This window comes from Sarcophilus harrisii, chromosome 5, assembly GCF_902635505.1.
Source record: "Sarcophilus harrisii chromosome 5, mSarHar1.11, whole genome shotgun sequence".
Taxonomy (NCBI): Eukaryota; Metazoa; Chordata; class Mammalia; order Dasyuromorphia; family Dasyuridae; genus Sarcophilus; species Sarcophilus harrisii.
This window is the reverse complement of record NC_045430.1, coordinates 116,722,163-116,740,677: the sequence shown is the minus strand read 5'-3', so window position 1 is coordinate 116,740,677 and position 18,515 is coordinate 116,722,163. Positions and strand designations below refer to the sequence as shown.

Below are 18,515 nucleotides of genomic sequence, written 5' to 3'. Positions count from 1 at the left end.
ACTAAAAAAAACTCAAATACAGCAATTCCCACACCAGGTATTTGCATACAATTTTGCCATTGTCTGAAGCTATGACAACTGAATTCATAATTACTAAGAAATATTCTCTTCTTTCCCCTTAGTCATCTATGTGAGGCTATTTTTCAAAGAGCTAGCAGGAGTATCTGCAGATGATTTTCAACAAGCACAGAGATTAGAAGTGATTTATCAAGTGCACCAAGGGCAAAGCATTGGCAGTTCCCCGCACAGGGCAATGTTCAAATTTAGTCGATGAAATCATTTACAAGGACATTACAATAAAACCAGCAAGACTGTGTAGGACAAAAATCTTCCCTGTCTTTCACCTATGCATAAACACTGGCTTCATTTTAGATTTTGCTGACTCACAGGAAGAAGTCTAGAAGGTTTTTTTTTTTTTAGAATTAGGAATTTTCATCCGTTTCTGAGCCTCATTTTTCATTCTTATCCCTGTCTGTGAAGTTTAATTAGCGTCTGTCGAATCTCTAAACAATTATCCCATTGCCGTAGGCAGTATTTGGAACGTAGTACGCTTCAATAAATGCCTTTCGTTCATTCGTTCGTTCGTTCGTTCATTCGTTCGTTCGTTCATTCGTTCGTTCGTTCATTCGTTCGTTCGTTCATTCGTTCGTTCATTCATTCGTTCGTTTGTTCATTCGTTCATTCATTCGAGACGCCCGCATTACTGAGAGAGGGGAGAGCAGTGCGACAACCGACCAATCTCCCCGTTTTATAAGTGGGGCAATAAAGTGCGGGGAAGATGGGACCAAACTGCCCCCGCGTCACCCTCTTCTCCGGGGAGCCGATTCTGGGAATTCCAAGCCCTTTCCACGCCCACTCCCGAAGGGCTGCCACAGGACGGAAGCTGACCCCCCGCGTCCCCGCGCCCCTTCCCCCTCAGCCTGGACCCCCCCCCCGCCCCCTCTGCGCATGCACACCTCTGAAAGACCCCGGCGTCCTGGGCCGCGCGCAGCACCCAGCCGATCAGCGGGACCCCCGCCAGGTGCTTGATGTTCTTCAGAGGGATGCCCTTACTGCCTCCTCTCGCGAGAATCAACGCCGCCATGTGCGGGGTCTTCTCCCCACCTTTGCCCACGCCATTGCGGGCGTTGCGCTGTAGCTTTGGGGGTCTACCCCGGGGCGGCCGACCTCGAGGGGAGGAGGTAGCAGCCGCCTTCTCGGAGGAGTCCATCTTCAGCGCTCTCCTCCTCCTCCTCCGCTACCACGGCTCCGCCACATCCGGGACCGTTTCCTCTGCCACCTCAGCGCAGCCCCGGCTCCGTCCCCGGTCCAGCTGCGGGAGGCCGCGCGGGGGCCGCTGGGAGCTGTAGTTCGGGGTGCCGTTTTGCCAGCTATTGGGCTGCCTTTAACTCTGGACTGTTATGAGTGGGGCGGAGCCGGGGGCGGAGCCGAAGCCGGACTGAACGGGGTTGTTTTGCAAAATTAGGAAATTGACTCGAAGATGATGCCTGAAAGACGTAAAGATTTAGTGAGAACGAATTTGAAATGAAATGCCACTCAGATACCTATCTTGTGCGTCCTTTTAGGGACGAGTCACTCATTTATCTGTGAAATACTTGAAAGTGCTTTGATTTTATCAGGCACTATCCATCATCTTTTATCAAAGGCCTGTTGTGAGCCAGGTGCTGCTGACATACAAAGAGTGAAACAATCCTTATCTAGAAAGCATTTTCAGTCTAGCCTCGACGCAGAAAGAGGCGAGAGATCCTGGAATTTAATGAAAGACTTCAGCTTGAAATGCAGGCTCGGGTCATTCCCAGCAAAATTAAGAATAATCCTAAACAACAACAACAACAACAACAACAACAAAAAGGAGTGGGTAGGGTGAGGTTTCAATGCATCCCCAAACTTTCAGGAATTTGCTGCAAAGAAAATGAATTTAATAGAAAACTTGACGTATAAGATCCAAAAGAAACAGAAAGTAAACATCAAAGATTAATTACTGGGGATTCAAGGACACTATTTATTTTTTATAGGTGGAAATGTAAGCTGCATGCCTGAAATTGATTAGTAATTGGGTATTTTGAAAAAATGGAGTAGAGCTGAGGATGACGTGATCTTAAAAAGCAGAGCAATGGAGCAAAAGATAAAAAGAGTAATGATACAAATAAGACCGGAGAGCAAGAACTGACACAGAGGAATCAGATGAGAGAGGAAGGCTGGTAATTTTGGAGCCCTACTTTCATCTGTATGGGTGTTGTGCCACAGTTCCCTTTTAATGTCCTGACCCAGTTTCCCTAATTGTTCTATTCAGTTACTCTGCCTCAGGTTATAATCATTCCCTCTTAATGTTTGATGGGATAACGGTCTTTATCCATTTTAGATATCATTAGACTATCAGGAGCCTCTCTAGTACCTCCCATTATGTCATTCTGGGTGCCTCCCCCCATTAGGTCATCCCCATCCAGTTACCTCCTTCATTATGTTCTTGTTCTTGTTACCCTCTAAAAGTATCTTTGTATCTGACATTCACTGATGGATTCTTTGAGACCATATCTCATTCAGCTCTGGGACAAAACCATGGATCCATTTGGTCCCAGTAAATCTCTCCCATTTAATAAATTATTAAATTGTTCTCTAATAGCTATCTTGCTCAGTTTCTCCAGCATTACATTTGTTGAAGAGGGAATGATATATGGGTATTATTAATTTTATACATACACACACATATGAATTCAGAAATAAGAGTAATGGGATAGGGAAGAGAGAAAAAGGATAAAGGAAGGAGTTTTAGAGTGAACCCTACTCAGATCTGGGTTAAAGAGAGAACAATATATATTTAGAAGGGAATAAAAGTCTTCTAAATTTATAAATAAGTCGGAGCTCGAGGGAATAGGATAAGGGGAAGGTATAGAAGGATGTTTAAGTTAATGGTTAAATTGTTGTGCCAAAGGTCCCTTTTGATATCTTGACCTAGTTTCCCCATTGTCCTATTTAGTTATTCTGCCTCAGGTTATAACCTTTCCCACTTAATGTTTGATGAGATAAAGGTTTTATATCTTTAGGTTACAGGCATTCCTTCTTAATGTTTGATAGGATAAAGGTTTATCCATTTTAGATGTCATTAGAATATCAGTAACACCATTTGGCTTGATTCTTGATTAGTGTCTGACCCGACGCAGTTGTCACAATTGGGGCGTCCTTTTTGAGACACCATTTGGCTTGATTCTTGATTAGTGTCTAACCGGACGCAGTTGTCACAATTGGGGTGTCCTTTTTGAGACACCATTTGGCTTGATTCTTGATTAGTGTCTAACCGGACACAATTGTCACAATTGGGGCATCCTTTTTGAGACACCATTTGGGTTGATTCTTGATTAGTGTCTAACCGGACGCAGTTGTCACAATTGGGGCGTCCTTTTTGAGACACCATTTGGCTTGATTCTTGATTAGTGTCTAACCGGACGCAGTTGTCACAATTGGGGCGTCCTTTTTGAGACACCATTTGGCTTGGTTCTTGACCAGGAAATCCGGAACTCTGAACAAGGTAAAAGACTTTTTTTTCTCTGCCTCTAAAATCTTTCCTCCAGAAGATTTTTTGCTTGAGGAAACTCCCTCTGTCCAAATCCTTTCCAGAGACAAAGGCCCTTCCTTTGCATGTCAATGCATTTCTAATCTTTTTTTTCTCTCTCACCAGAAAGCCCTGCTCTCAGGCAGGGACTCCAAGACATGAGAGGAAGTGTCTCTTTTAACACCCCCCCCCCAGACCAAAGAGACACATGGCTGTTCTGGGGACACCACCCTTTTTGGGGGTCCCAGGCCTGCGCTTTCGTTGATCTGTTCTGGGGAGATAACCGGAGAAACTTAAGAGGAGCTGTGTCTGAGCCCTTCTCCCACTCCACTGTTAAATGCAATGGAGTCGTTAATGGTCAGGCTGTAGCCACGAGGAGAAAGGTCACTGAATTGGGGTGAGTTTAGAGAATGTCTCTGCCCACGGCTGCTACTCCCTGGACAGGGGTAAATGATCTCTCCTTCAGGTCTTGCTCTCCCAGCAAGATTTGAGGGCTTAGATGAGCTACCTCGCCCTCAAGTTCCAATGTGGAACCACCAGAGGAGCCCTCGCCATTCGGGACACACCGCCATGGGTAAAATGGCATCTCTTCCTCCCCCACCCTAGATCTGGCCTTTCCTCCCCCTTCTTCTATGGAGTGGGGAGTGTATACATTGGAAAACGGGACTCAGTTTCCCTGATTTGGTCATTCCGTGTTAGAGCAATACTCCTCCCGTTGCAGCCTTTTAACTGTAGAAGCCTCAGAATTACGCTTTTGCATGCTCAGGGGGCTATCTACAAAGACTGGGGATTTTAAGATGCCATTTGGCTTGGTTTTAATGTTAGTGTCCTGTTGAATGTTGTAATTGTGTAGTCTAAGTGTGATCAGTGTTCTGTATGTCTTGTATGTTATTTCCTGTTTTGTGGCTTAAGGTTAAAAAAAAAAGGCTCCATTTGGATTATGGGAGGGAGGAAAGACTGGAGCAGACAACACCACCTCAGGGCTATTCTTTCCAGATAGCCCTGGTTTGTGTTAAATGTTAAATGGCTAGTGGATAGTCTTTCTGTGTTATTTTTTGTCTGTGTTAAATGGCTGCTGTATTCTGTGTAATTTGTTTGTCTGTTTTGTTAATTTAAGAGCTCTGTTAAATTTAAGAACAATGATCAAATTTGGGAATTGGTTATTTCAATACTGAACGCCAGCTGGAAAAAACATTTGATTAGGAATTTAAAGATGATTCTAAATTTGGGAAATAAATTTTACTGTTGCCTATGCAGGCTAGAATTGGATATCTTTAAGTATAAGATCTTAAAAGAACAATAGATTGTTAAAGAAGTTCTGTTAACTTGCCTGAAAGGAGTCTTGTGCCTCTAATTAGGTAAAGTATGTAGCAAAAAGGATCTGACTTTTCTGAAAGCTTCAACTCTGGCCAAGTTGGACCTTAGGGGGAGTCCATTGGGAATAATGGCCACATGGGGCCAGAAGGAGAGAAAGAAACTGTGCTGTTTCATTATGTGAAATGAGATAGGAAAAGCAGTTTTATATTAGTGGGAATTTAAAGCTGTTTGTTACCTATATTATAACATTGTAAATTATGCTTTAAATCCAGTTCTGCTGGACATGTGGGTTTTATGGAATTCTCCCCCCACACACACCCACTGATTTCTGCTACTTTAAATGTTGGGTGGGGTAGCGATCTTTTGTAAAGATTTAAATTTGCCCCCCACTGCTGTTACTTCAGCTATTGGAGCATCTAGTTAGCCTGGAGTGAAGTTTAGTTCAACTTCCCTCCTGCCCCTGTCTCTTTGGAGGTGGAGTGGGGGGAAGGGTAGTAATATGGAATCCTCTCCTCCCCCCTCCCTCTAAACTGTTCCAGATGTTTTTTATCAAGTTGTAGCTACTTGGTTCTTGGCTAAAAGCAGCAAACTAATAAGGCTATGGTAAATATCTGTTTAGGATTTGTTACTAGAGGTAAAATTTCTTGGGTTTGTAGTTAATATGCACTGCATTTTTTCCTCCTGTAACTGATTTCTATAATCAGAACAATAGTCAATAAGAAATTGTTAATGCAATTCAATTATGTCATACCTTGCTGTTTACAATCTGTAATCATTATATCCTAAATACTTGAGCAAATAAGTATTTAGTCTGGTCATCTATTGGTTACTAGATATTGTCGATATTCAAGATTTTTTTTTAAGGTTTATAACTAATGAGAGGCCACATCTTGTAGCAGTCCTTGAGGACCAGTCTTTCTATCTCAGACTGTTCTAACTTTTCTTTGTTAGATTTGTTTTTATTTCTAGATTTGGTCAAATTACAGATATATTGACTTGCTTCTGGGACCTACATCAAGCTTTGATTGTCAACACGCCACACTACATACACACATCCCCCTCTCTGGACTGAGCATCTTCAGCAGCTTTTGAGAATCATCGCCCCTTTTCCTGATGTAATTTGGACTGATATGGGGGAGTGGAAAAATGGTTGACTTGTTAGAATTTTAACTGTATTACTGTGTGTTTAAGACTTGGAATGGAAATTGTTAAACGTGTAACTATTGCTGTTATGTTTGAGGGACTTTTAGTCTGTTATGTATATGCATACGTGTATGATTTATATGTGGGATGGTCATTTGATAATTCCTTTCCAAAAGAAAAAAAGGAGGAAGAAATAGGAAATTGGGAAACTGGTGTATTTTCTTAGGCACTTCTTCCCTATCCCCTATGTTACTAGTTCAGATTTAATTGGAAGTCCTTAAACAGTCCTTTTCATTTTTTACTCCTTGCTTAAATTTCCTAGACTATGATTTGCTGGTTGTGCTTTAACTTTGAAATCCCTTATTCTGTTGGAATTGCCCTGGCAGACTCAGTTTTGGGGATTACTTTTTAGAAACAACCAGAAATTGGATACCTGTCTTGAGACTGGCAGTCTCTCTGATTTGTCTCTCCACTCCTATTACCCCAGGTCCTTAATTAGTATTTCAGTGTACTTAAAAGAACCTTGTAGTTGATATCAGACCTCTAAACGTTTGGGGTTTGCCTGCTGTTGTCTAACTGTGCATAATCTGTTCAGAAATCTTATCCTTTCTGCAGCCCTGTCTTTTCCTCTGGGCAGGGACAGGTAGAGCTACTCCAAGCCTCACCTTTCTCCTCTGGAGCAGGTTATCCCTCTGAATGGGCAGCACAACTGTCTTGAGCCCTGCTGCTCTGTAAGCAGAGGCCGAGTCATGCACAAATGACCAAAGTTCTCCTCTGCAGTTAGGGAAGTGATTGCAATAAGGAACTTTGTATATTGCTGATTAACTCTGAGGTTATCAGGGAGAGACTTGACCTTGCCTTAAGTCCTTGCATTGTTCTAGCTTTATTTTAATTTTTATTTGGTCTATTTACTTCACATAGGATTGTTCAAAATTATGGTGCTAAGACCTTCTAGAGGAAGGTAATTCAAAGATTTGAATAGTTACAAAAGAAAGAGTGGGGAATGTTGTGCCAAAGTTCCCTTTTGATGTCCTGACCTAGTTTCCCCACAGTCCTATTTATTCTGCCTCAGGTTATAACCTTTCCCTATTAATGTTTGATGAGATCAAGGTTTACCTCAGCTGCTCTGCTCCCAAACCCTATGCTATAATAATTCCCTCTTAAATGGTTGATGAGATAAAGGTTTTATATCTTTAGGTTATAGACATTCCTTCTTAAGGTTGACAGGATAAAGGTTTATCCATTTTAGATGTCATTAGAATATCAGTAACCTCCCTTCCTTGTGTCATCTTAGGGGCCTCCCACCATTAGGTTATCCCCACCTAGGTACCTCCCCTATTATGTCATTGTTCTCGTTATTCTATAAAAAGCTTGCCCTCTGATACTTGAGGGCTGGACTCTTTGAGATGATAGTCTCGTCCAGCCCTAGGAACAAACATGGGTCCATTGGTCCCAGTATCTCTCTCCATTTTATAAACTATTGAATTGATTTCTCATCTCTGTCTTGCTCAGTTTCTCTGGCATTACAACTTGCATTTGTGCTTTCTTCAAGTGTCTCTCTTTGGGAGTTTACTCGATCAAAGTGGGAGTTCCTGAGTGAAGTTCAAGGACCACTGGGGAACTCTCTGGAGAGCACCTGTATAAGAGAGACCCTTCATAAACAGGAAATATCCGAGAATAAGCCTCCAAACTGTGTGGGACAATATTGACCACAAAAATAATCAGAGACTTTCAGAGTAAGAAAAAGCAAAAAGGGGTTTATTATGATCTTGCAAGAAAATGTTGTTACTACTGGGATTATATCCCAAAGAGATTATAAAGAAGGGAAAGGGACCTGTATGTGCACGAATGTTTGTGGCAGCCCTTTTTGTAGTGGCTAAAAACTGGAAACTGAATGGATGTCCATCAGTTGGAGAATGGCTGAATAAATTGTGGTATATGAATATTATGGAATATTACTGTTCTGTAAGAAATGACCAACAGGATGATTTCAGAAAGGCCTGGAGAGACTTACACAAACTGATGCTGAGTGAAATGAGCAGGACCAGGAGATCATTATATACTTCAACAACGGTACTATATGATGACCAGTTCTGATGGACCAGGCCATCCTCAGCAACGAGATCAACCAAATCATTTCCAATGGAGCAGTAATGAATTGAACCAGCTATTCCCAGAAAAAGAACTCTGGGAGATGACTAAAAACCATTACATTGAATTCCCAATCCCTATATTTATGCCCACCTGCATTTTTGATTTCCTTCATAAGCTAATTGTACAATATTTCAGAGTCTGATTCTTTTTGTACGGCAAAATAACGGTTTGGTCATGTATACTTATTGTGTATCTAATTTATATTTTAATATATTTAACATCTACTGGTCATCCTGCCATCTAGGGGAGGGGGTGGGGGGTAAGAGGTGAAAAATTGGAACAAGAGGTTTGGCAATTGTTAATGCTGTAAAGTTACCCATGCATATATCTTGTAAATAAAAGGCTATTAAATAAAAAAAAATTAAAAAAAAAAGAAAATGTTCTGCCACAGTTCTCTTTTATTGCCCTAACTCAGTGTCCCTAACTATCCTGACCCAGTCCTGACTTAGTTTCTCAAATTGTTCTGCTTCAGTTTATAATTATCAGCCCAAAGCTCAGTCCTGCAAAACCTCCCCTCCCTCTTTACCAGAATATTTGATAAAGATAAAAGATCTTATGTTTTAGAATATCAGAATGCCTCTCCCCATCCCAAGCTATCAGAATGTCAGATATGTCTTATCAAGATGCTTCTTCTCATCTCCAGGTTCTTCCCCCATTAGGTCATCCCATCTCTGGAAGCTAATCCCACCCTGTCAGAGTCCCATTCCCAATCTCAGCACCCTGACTCCGCCTCTGCCTCAGTCTACCCTCTGAGTCTGAGCCATGTGTATATAGGTCTTTGAGAACTCACATTGTTGGCTGGATTCTTGGAGATGATAGTCTCATTCAGCCCTGGGACTGAGCCATGGATCCATTTGGTCCCAGTAAATCTCTCCCTTTTAAATAAATTATTAAATACTCTCTAATCTCTATTTTGCCTCAGTTTCTCCAGCATTACAAAAGGGCATCTCCCACCTGACAAGGTGTTTGTCAGTAAAAAGAACACAAAGTAAAAACTGCAAAACACAAGATTAAATAGCCTGAATGCAGAATCCCCCAAATCCCCCACCACCCCAGCCTAGCCTTTTCTCCCATTTTGGGGGGAATCCAGGCTTACACTTTGTTGGGGGAAATCTGACCCAGAAATAAGAGAATAAAAAAAGAAGTACTTAAATGCTGATTAAGAGGTAGTGAGAAATAGGAGGGGACAAACATCTGCCACTTTTTTTTTTTTTTTTTTTTAGCTATAGTTCTATTTGGTATTATAAAATCTCAAGTCACAATTAAGGATTTAGTTTAAGGCTATATTCCCATGAAAATGTCTTCACTTGACATAAAAAGTCAAGATTGCTAGAGATGTCCCAGGCTGCTCTGTGGCACAGCAGATAGAGTGCTGAGCCTGGAATCAGTAAGACTCATCTTGAGTTCAAACCTGGCCTCAGATACTTACTGGCTGTATGATCCTGAGCAAGTCACTTAATCCTGATTGCTTTAGTTCTTCATCTGCAAAATGAACTGGAGAAAGAAATGACAAATAACTCCATTATCTTTGTCAAGAAAACTTTAAGTAGGGTTATGAAGACTCTGACATGATGAAAAAAATAACAAAATGAAGGTTTGACATTGTATCCAATGATCATGTGAGTTTATTGAGAGTTTTTCTTGAGGCTGTGATATGAGTGATGAAAAGAAAATAGACAGGAGAGACATTATAAAGAGAGGTTATTTCTAAAGCCCACTTCTTTCATTCTGCTTTTATTTATTGTTTTGTTATAGATTTATTATGTTTTATTTGAAATTATGCTTATTTATATATATGTGTTATTTTTATTACTAATTGATAAGCTGCTTAAAGTCAGGGATCATTTAATTCAATTCATTTCAATCATTTATCTTTGTTCCTGCCAGGTGTTAATATTTCCTTGAATGCTTATATCATAGAATTTTAGTATTTAAAAAGAAATTTAGAAATCCTTTAATCTGTTATCCTCGTTTTATAAATGAGGATACAGAAGCCCAAAGGGATTAAAGTACTTGAAAAGTGCTCATTGAATGAATTTCATTATAGAAAGGGAAGATATAATAAAAACATAAGGGGACTATGCTACACACATCTAGAATCAGAGAAATAGAAGGGAGTATAGAGATTATATTGGTCTAAACTCTCATTTTACAGTTTGAGGAAAAGAGGGCCCAAGGAAAGGAAGTGATTGCCTTTCCATGCAAAGTCCCACAGCTTGCATTTCAAGACATTTTCTTTCTCTAAATCCAGATATTTTTTAATTCCTTCCCACTATAAAATGCTGTCTTTCCTGGGTCTATTTTCTAATTTTAAAACAAAAGAAAATTTCAGAGAATACTGAAAATCTTAGGTATGGAGGAGTGTCATTTTTTTTTTTAACAGGTAAGGAAAGTAAGCCCCAGAGAAGTTGTGACTTCTAAAAAACAGCCCTAGCTAATGGCTAAAATGAGAATCAATGTCATCTACATCTGAAGCCAGGCCAGTATCTTCCCACAGTTTCATTTATTTATTAATGTTTCATAAGCACTCATTATTTCAATTATCTTTATGTAGAGAAATCTCAGATCTACTTATCTAGTCCTAAAATCTCTTCTGACTGTAAGCTCTCATCTACAATTGTCTTTTAGATACCTTGAATAGAATATTCCTAGACATCTTAAACTTACATGTCAAAAATCAAACTTATTTTTTTCCCTTAAACATTCCATGCTTCTTAACTTCCCAATTATTTTTGAAAGTACCACCTCCTTCTAGTCACTGAGGCTTGTAATCTAGGTGTTATTTTCAACTCTTTTCTCCCTCCTCTTTTCTTTTTCTCTCCTTCCCACTTCTCCTCCCTCCCCCTATCTGTATATAATCAATTACCAAGTACTATCGATTTTATTAGGGAAATATCTTTTATATACTATATGTCCTATTCTTTTTTCTGACATTATCTCACACTTGGTCTGGCATGCTCAATGGATTCTCTGCCTCAGATTTTCTGCATAATTTTCTAATAAACCTTTAAAGAAAGGAGAAAGAAAAGAGGGAGGCTGATAGAAGGAAAGTCAGTAATAGAAGGGGAAAGGAGTAAGAAAGGGACAGGGCTGATAAAAGGGAAGACAAATTGAGAGAAGTGGTCAGAAGCAAGACACTGGTGAGAAGAGAAAGGGTGAAAGGAGAGAGAAAAGTATAAATGGGTGATAAAACAGGATGGAGGGAAATACAAAGTTAATAATCATAGCTATGAATATGAATGGGATGAATTCTCCCATAAAATGGAAGCAGATAGTAGAATGTATTAAAAGCCACACATTGGTTACAAGAAACACATTTGAAGCAGAGAGATATACACAATAAAGATAAAAGCCTGGAGCAGAATATGTTATACTTCCGCTGAAATTAAAAAAAAAAAAAGCAGAGGTAGTGCTCTCAGACAAAACAAAAACAAAAATAGATCTAATTAAAAGAGATAAGGAGGGAAACTATATCTTGCTAAAGGATACCATAGATAATGAAGTAATATCAAGTACTAAATATGTACCAGGTGGTATAGCATCCAACTTTTAGAGGAGAAGTTAAATGAGTTGCAGTAAGATTGTAAAACTATACTACTGGGGAATCTCAATCTCTCTCTCTCAGAAAACTGGTCTTCTTGAAATGTAGACCTGATCATATTATCTCCCTATTCAATAAATTCTAGTGCTTCTCAAAAATCACCTTTGAGATCAAATATAAAATTTTCTATTTGTTTTTCAAAGCCCTTCGCAACTTGGCTACTTTATGCCTTTCTAGGCTTCTTACACCTTATTTCCTTTCCCATATTCTGCAATCCAGTGACACTAATGGTTACTCAAACAGGACACTCCTCAATATGGAGCATTTTTATTACCTGTCTCCCATGTCTGGAATGAGTCCTCATTTCTACCTCTTGGATTCCCTGGCTTCTTCTAAATCTCATTTTGAGTTCCAACTGTTTCATGAAGCTTTCCTAGTCCTTAATCTTAGTGCCTTCCCACTGAGATTACCCCCAAATTATTTTGAAAAAATACCTTGTTTGTACATAGTTATTTGCACATTGGCTTTTCTATTAGAGTGTGGCATCCTTGAAAAACAGAGTAGTCTTTGTGCTCTAAAAGTTTCATTACACTTAAAGTTACTCAAGTTTTTAAAAAATAAATATTTTTGGTGGCTATTTCTTTTTGGAAAGGCAATTGAGGTTGTGATTTGTTCAGGGTCACATAAAGTTACTAAGCACCAAATGTCTGAGATTGGATTTGAATTCAGGTTCTTCTGACTCTAGGCCTGGCACTCTTATCTACTGTGTCACCTAGCTGCTCCTACAGATCATTTTCTTTCCAAAACTTGCTAAAATCTCATCTACAAGCTATTTCTTCATACACTTTTCAATAGTTTATATTAAAACTAAAGTTCTTTTCCCACTCTATTAGATATTAAACTATTCATCCACAATAGAAGCAATATCATTATATTTTTGACAATAATTACAAATTTATTCTTTTAAATAAAAGCCCTCTCCCCTCTTTTTCTCCTTTTAATCTTTAATTAATCCTTAAGAAGGTGTTAAAGAAACATTCCATTTTCCATTTCTATACAAATTGAACCCTGGAAGAGTTCTACTAGAATGAAAGTAGTAGTTTTATTGTAGATTGCTACTCTGCCCATGAGAAAGTATAGGTTCACTTCAATGTAAGTGAAGTCTTTTCCCTATCAAACATAGGATGCTTCTTAGATATCAGTGCCCAAATTGTCCAATTAGGATGTTCTTTAGTTATCTAACTTAACAGATGACACAGATAAACTTGAACTCCAATATTAAATTAAATTTCTCTGGCAGGTAGCACAGTGGAGAGAATATTTGGCTTGGGAATAGAAAACCTGAACAAAAGCAACATTAACAACACTTCCCTCAAAGAGTTGTTATAAGGATCTAATGAGATAATTGTAAAGTAATTTATACAGTGCCTGGCACAGAGTAAATGCTAGATTACCCTGTCCGCAAACTAAGACAATTGCCATTTGAAGATGAGATTACTCTTAATTTTGTTAGTGATCTTTGGAACCTCAAAGTCATACATAACCCAGCTTGGAAAGATATTTAAAAATTTCCCTCTGGTCCTGACACTGTATATGGTGATGAGCCTGCTTAGCTGGGTATTACAAAAGCAGTTAAAGTATGAATAACCTAATGTTATGTTGTTTTTATTTGGATTTGAAAATTACATTAATGCTATTTCCTCTATTTCCTGATTCATATGAACAACCCATTAATACTAATAATTTCAATAACCTTTTTGAGAATAGATTGTGTTCTAAAAGTTCATTTAAAAGTCATTTTTCAAGAATTTAGAACATATATTTTAAAAATTAGAAATAGTGGCTAGTTTCCCGTAATAGCTCACAAAAGTTTCTGGCTACCAGTAGCTAAGATTACTCTGTTCCACAGATAATTTTAGCCAATGGAAAGTTATATATTTGTATAGATGTTCATAAATAAGAGAATATCAATAAGGTACTTTTACTAAAACTTTCATATGTATATTGTGTATATATATATGTATATATATATATAAATAAATTAAAAATTCTTATAACAATTATAGAAAGTTCTCTGTTTTTTGACAAACAGGTACAAATAGTTTTTTACTGCTAAACCCCCCTGTCCCCCTTACTAAATTTTATCGCTTCCATCAAACCCCCAAACCGGATGATAGGCCTTTAGTATGGTAATTAAATACCGCAGAGAAATAGGTACTAAAACACAGTTAAATGGCTTAAGTTCAGATTGCTAGTTTGTGGTTGGACTGATTTTGGACTAGTGCTTTTCTGCTCTTTCCATTGCATTAGATATTACTACTATATATTATTTTTATATTCAATGGAATATGGTCTTCCAACTTTGTGATCTAGGGGATTTTCATTCCATTAATCTTGTTAGAATTGCCATTACCTAGTCATTGATTTTTATAAGGGGCTGGGTCCACCTGGTGGCCAATGATATTTTCAGTAACCATTTTCTCCTACAAAGACTACTCTCTGTTGGGGTTTTTATTTTGTTCACTCGTTTCATTTCATATCTGAGTCTTCGTGATCACATTTGAGGTTTTCCTGGCAAAAATACTGCAGTAGTTTGCCATTTACTTTTCTAGCTCATTTTATTGATGAGGAACTGAGGGAATTTATTATGATTGCTCCAGTAGTGTCTTCTGAGGCCAGATGAGTCTTCCTGACTTGCCCAGAACTCTATCCATTGTGCCACCTAGTGCCTTCTATGAGTTCCTAACAGATTTATTAGATTTTTCTTCACGTTCTGTTGTTCAGAATTAGGAAAGTCTTCTTGGCAGATCTGAGAGTTGGTTTTAAAATAAACATGGTTAAAACAATTTTCACAGGAGCCTCACAATAGACAGACTCAGTATTTCCATCAAAACTTAAGTTCTAAACTATTTATCCAAGAGTATTTTCAGGCTACAGAGAGAAACTGAATTCATTTTTCACTATAGTAGTAATAGATTGAGTTTGAGTCCTGAATTACTCTTGAAGTGGGGATAGGGTTGAGCCAGAGAGAAGTAGAAATAACTATACTATTTTGGAAATGAAGTTGTGCTTTAGAATGCATTAATTTCTTGATAAAATGAATATCATATTGAATATTATTTCCTATTTTTCAGCATTTTAAATTATGAATAAGTAAGAAATAAAGAGTAAAATATATAAAATGGATAATTCCCATTACATTAAATTAAGAAGGTTTTGTACAATACCAATATAGCCAAGATCAGAAGGAAAGGAGAAAACTGAGAAAAATTTTTATAGACAGTTTCTTAAATAAAGGTCTCATATCTCAAATATATAAAGAACTTTGTTAATCATATAAGAATACAATTCATTCCCCAGTTGATTTATGTTCAAAGGGATATTAAACAGGCAGCTTTCCAATGAAGAAATATGAAAAAAATACTCCAAATCATTATTAATTAGAGAAAAAAAGTCTGGGACTCAGACTTAGATCAAGATTTTTTTTTTTTTAACATTGTGTATGTATGATGGGTCTGTAGAATTTCTCAGAGTAATGTTTTTAAATGTATCAAATAAAATAGAAAAAAAATCACCTACAAATACAAATAGTTATCAAAACTATTATATATTATATCAAAATATATGTATTTAAAATTCATGAATCAAAGATTAAGAAGTCCTGATTGAAAATCTGTAAAATGATATCAACAATTTCTACCATAAAAGATAGTGAATTTATTTTGCCTTTCTCTAATTATTAGATATTTGCCCCATCTTTATATGATTGTTGAGACTAGGTGTTTTACCTTAAAAAACTGTCAGTTCAGTTTTATTTTGTTTTTGAAAAACAAGATATCTTTAGTGAGGTGGATTTTCAAAAGAAAGAAGAAATTCAAATTATTAGTTTCAAAAAATGAAAAGGTTAATTATAATGAAGAAGAAATAAAATATTAGGAATTATTTCATTCAACTCTATACCAACAAAATTGACAATCTAAATAAAATAGATGGACACTTACAAAACTATCAAGTACCCATATTAAGAAAATAAGAAATAGAATTTATGCACGAGTCAAAAGCTATCATAGTCCCATACCAGGAAGCTGAATTGAAGCAGGTCTGAAGATCACCTGTCAGGGTAAAATCCTACTAGGTATTGAGATCCTTTCTTGAACTAAACTTTCACTTTACTGAAGAGAGCCCAATTCCATTGACCTGGCCACATTGTTTGAATGCCAAATGTATGCTTGCTAAAAAGAACTGACATAGGGTAAGCACTCACAAGGTGATCAGAAAAAGCGATACAAGGACACTCTCAAGGTTTCTCTTCAAGAACGTTTAGAACTTAAGAACTTTAGTATGCCATGGGGGACACTGGCACAGTACTGCCCAGCATGGAGTGCCCTCATCAATGAAGGTGCTGTGCCCTATGAGCAAAGCCGAACTGAAGTAACTCAGAAGAAACTGGAGATGCTCAAAGTTAGAGTCTACCTCAAATGTTCATAGGGACTATTTGTGTCTGAGTTGTGGCAGAGCCTTCTGAGCTTGTATTGGTCTGATCAGCCATAGTTAGAAACGCTAATTTGACTCTAACATAGTGACATTATTGGCAGGTTCCCTCTGGGTTGAAGGGTCTTATACCTCACCTAGAGTTTCCCCACTGACTGTGACCCTCTACATTAGGATATAAAATATCCTGAAATGACTGACATTTCTGTATATTACCATAAAAAAATTCAACTGGAAGGGATAGTTGCATTCCACTTAGAATAAATAACAATGTAAAATATTTTGGAGTCTATCTGCTAAGATATATACAAGAACTATACTGACAAAATTATAATATACTCTTTATGCAAAAAAGGCAGATCTAAATAGTTGGAGAAATATTCATTGCTCATGAATAGTTCAAACCAATATAACAAAAATAATAATACTATTTAAATTAATTTATCTTTTCAGCGCTACAATAATCAAATTATTATTTTATTGATCTAGAAAAAATAACAAAGTTTGTCTGGAGAAACAAAAGGTCATGAATATTAGAGATGTAATGAAAAGAAAGTAGGAAGAAAGGGGGCCCAGTAGTGTCAAATATCAACTATATTACAAAGCTATAATCATCAAAATAATTGCACATTGAATAAGAAATAGAAAGTCAATCAGTGGAATAGGTTAGGTACAAAATACACAGAAACAAGTAGGAAGCACAAGAGCTTAGTGTTTTATTCACCCAAAGATCTCAGCTCTTTGGGCAAGAACTCACTATTTAAAAAAAAAAATAATTGAGAAAAGCAGTTTGTCAGAATGTAGGTCCAGCATCTAACAATGTATAGTTGGTTAAGTTCCAAATGAATACATGATTCATGATTCAGACATGAAAGATAATATCATGTACAAATTAGAAGAGTATGGAAGGAATTACATGACAGATGTATGGATAGAGTCAGAGTTCATGACTAAACAAGGAATCAAGAAGTTCAAAGGAGGCAAAATGGACAATTTTCATTACATTAAGTTTTTTTCCACAAACAAAAGCAATACTTATGAAATTATAAGAGAAGCAAGAAATTGGGGAGGGAGAATCCTTACAGCAACTTTCTCTGATAAAGGTCAGATTTCAAACATAAAAAGGAAACTTAGTCAAATTTATAAGAATAAAAATCATATATCCGAATAGCAAATAGTCAAAGGATTATAAACGGGCAGTTTTCAGAGGAAAAAATCTAAGCCATCAGTAGCCATATGAAAAAAATTCTCTAAGTCATTAATAAATAAATAAATATAAATAATTAAACCAACATTGAGATATCACATCATACTCACCAGATTTTCAAACTTGACAAAAAAGAAAAGAGAATGACAAATGTTGTAGCTAGTGTGAAAAGACAAGTATACTAATACACTGTTTGTGAAGGTGTTAGTTGGTCCAGCCACTCTGAAAAAAAAAATTTCATAACTGTGCTAATAAATCTATGATAATAAAAAACAAACACAAAACAAAAAATGACCCTAAGACATTATTTTCCATCAGACTGGCTAAAATGTTTGAAGAGGAAAGTAACAAATAGAAATAGGTTGTGGGAAAATTGGAACACTAATTCATTGCTGGTGGAATTGTGAATTGGATGGAATCCAACCATTTTGGAGAGCAATCTAGAATTATGCACAAAGAGTTATAAAGTTGCTTATACCTTTTGACCCAGAAATACCACTACTAGTTCTATTTGCAAAGATGATTAGGAAAAAAGCAAAAGAATTTTTATGTTCTAAAATGTTTGTAGCAATTCTCTTTGTAATGTCAAAGAACAGGAAATTGCAGGAATCAATTGTGGAATGGCTGAACAGGTTGTTTATATTATTGTGATGGAACACTTTTGTGCTATAAGAAATGATGAACTCAATGATTTTAAAAACATGGAAAGACTTGTGTGAAATATTAAAGTTTGAAATGAGTAGAATCAAGATAACACTGTAACATATAGTAACAATGATATTGTACTGAGAATGCCTTTGAGCAAATACGTCATTTTGATATATTATAAATACCCAAATTATATATATTACAAATAGCCAAATTAATTATACCCAAATACCTAAATTATAAATTATCTATTATACAAATTATAAAAACCCAAACTAATTATAAAGGAAATATGAAGAAAGATACTATCTGCAGCCAGAGAAAGAACTGATAAATAGTAGCATGAACAGAAAAAACTTTATATATATATGTATACATACCTATTTGTAACTAATGTTGTTATCTCTAGGGTAGGGTGGGGGAGGAAAGAAAAAAGGGAAAAGTTATATGATAACTATCGTATA

General features: G+C 37.0%; 1 protein-coding gene across 1 annotated transcript in view; it reads right to left on the bottom strand.

Annotated features, from left to right (window-relative positions):
• Nucleotides 1-1,363, bottom strand: part of CMAS (cytidine monophosphate N-acetylneuraminic acid synthetase) — a 32,776-nt gene extending 31,413 nt beyond the window's left edge. The window contains exon 1 of the mRNA XM_003771151.4: nt 957-1,363. Coding sequence (XP_003771199.1) covers nt 957-1,210 — 254 coding nt within the window. The 5' untranslated portion in view covers nt 1,211-1,363. The remainder of the gene's footprint in view (nt 1-956) is intronic.
• Between the last annotated feature and the right edge of the window lie 17,152 nt (nt 1,364-18,515).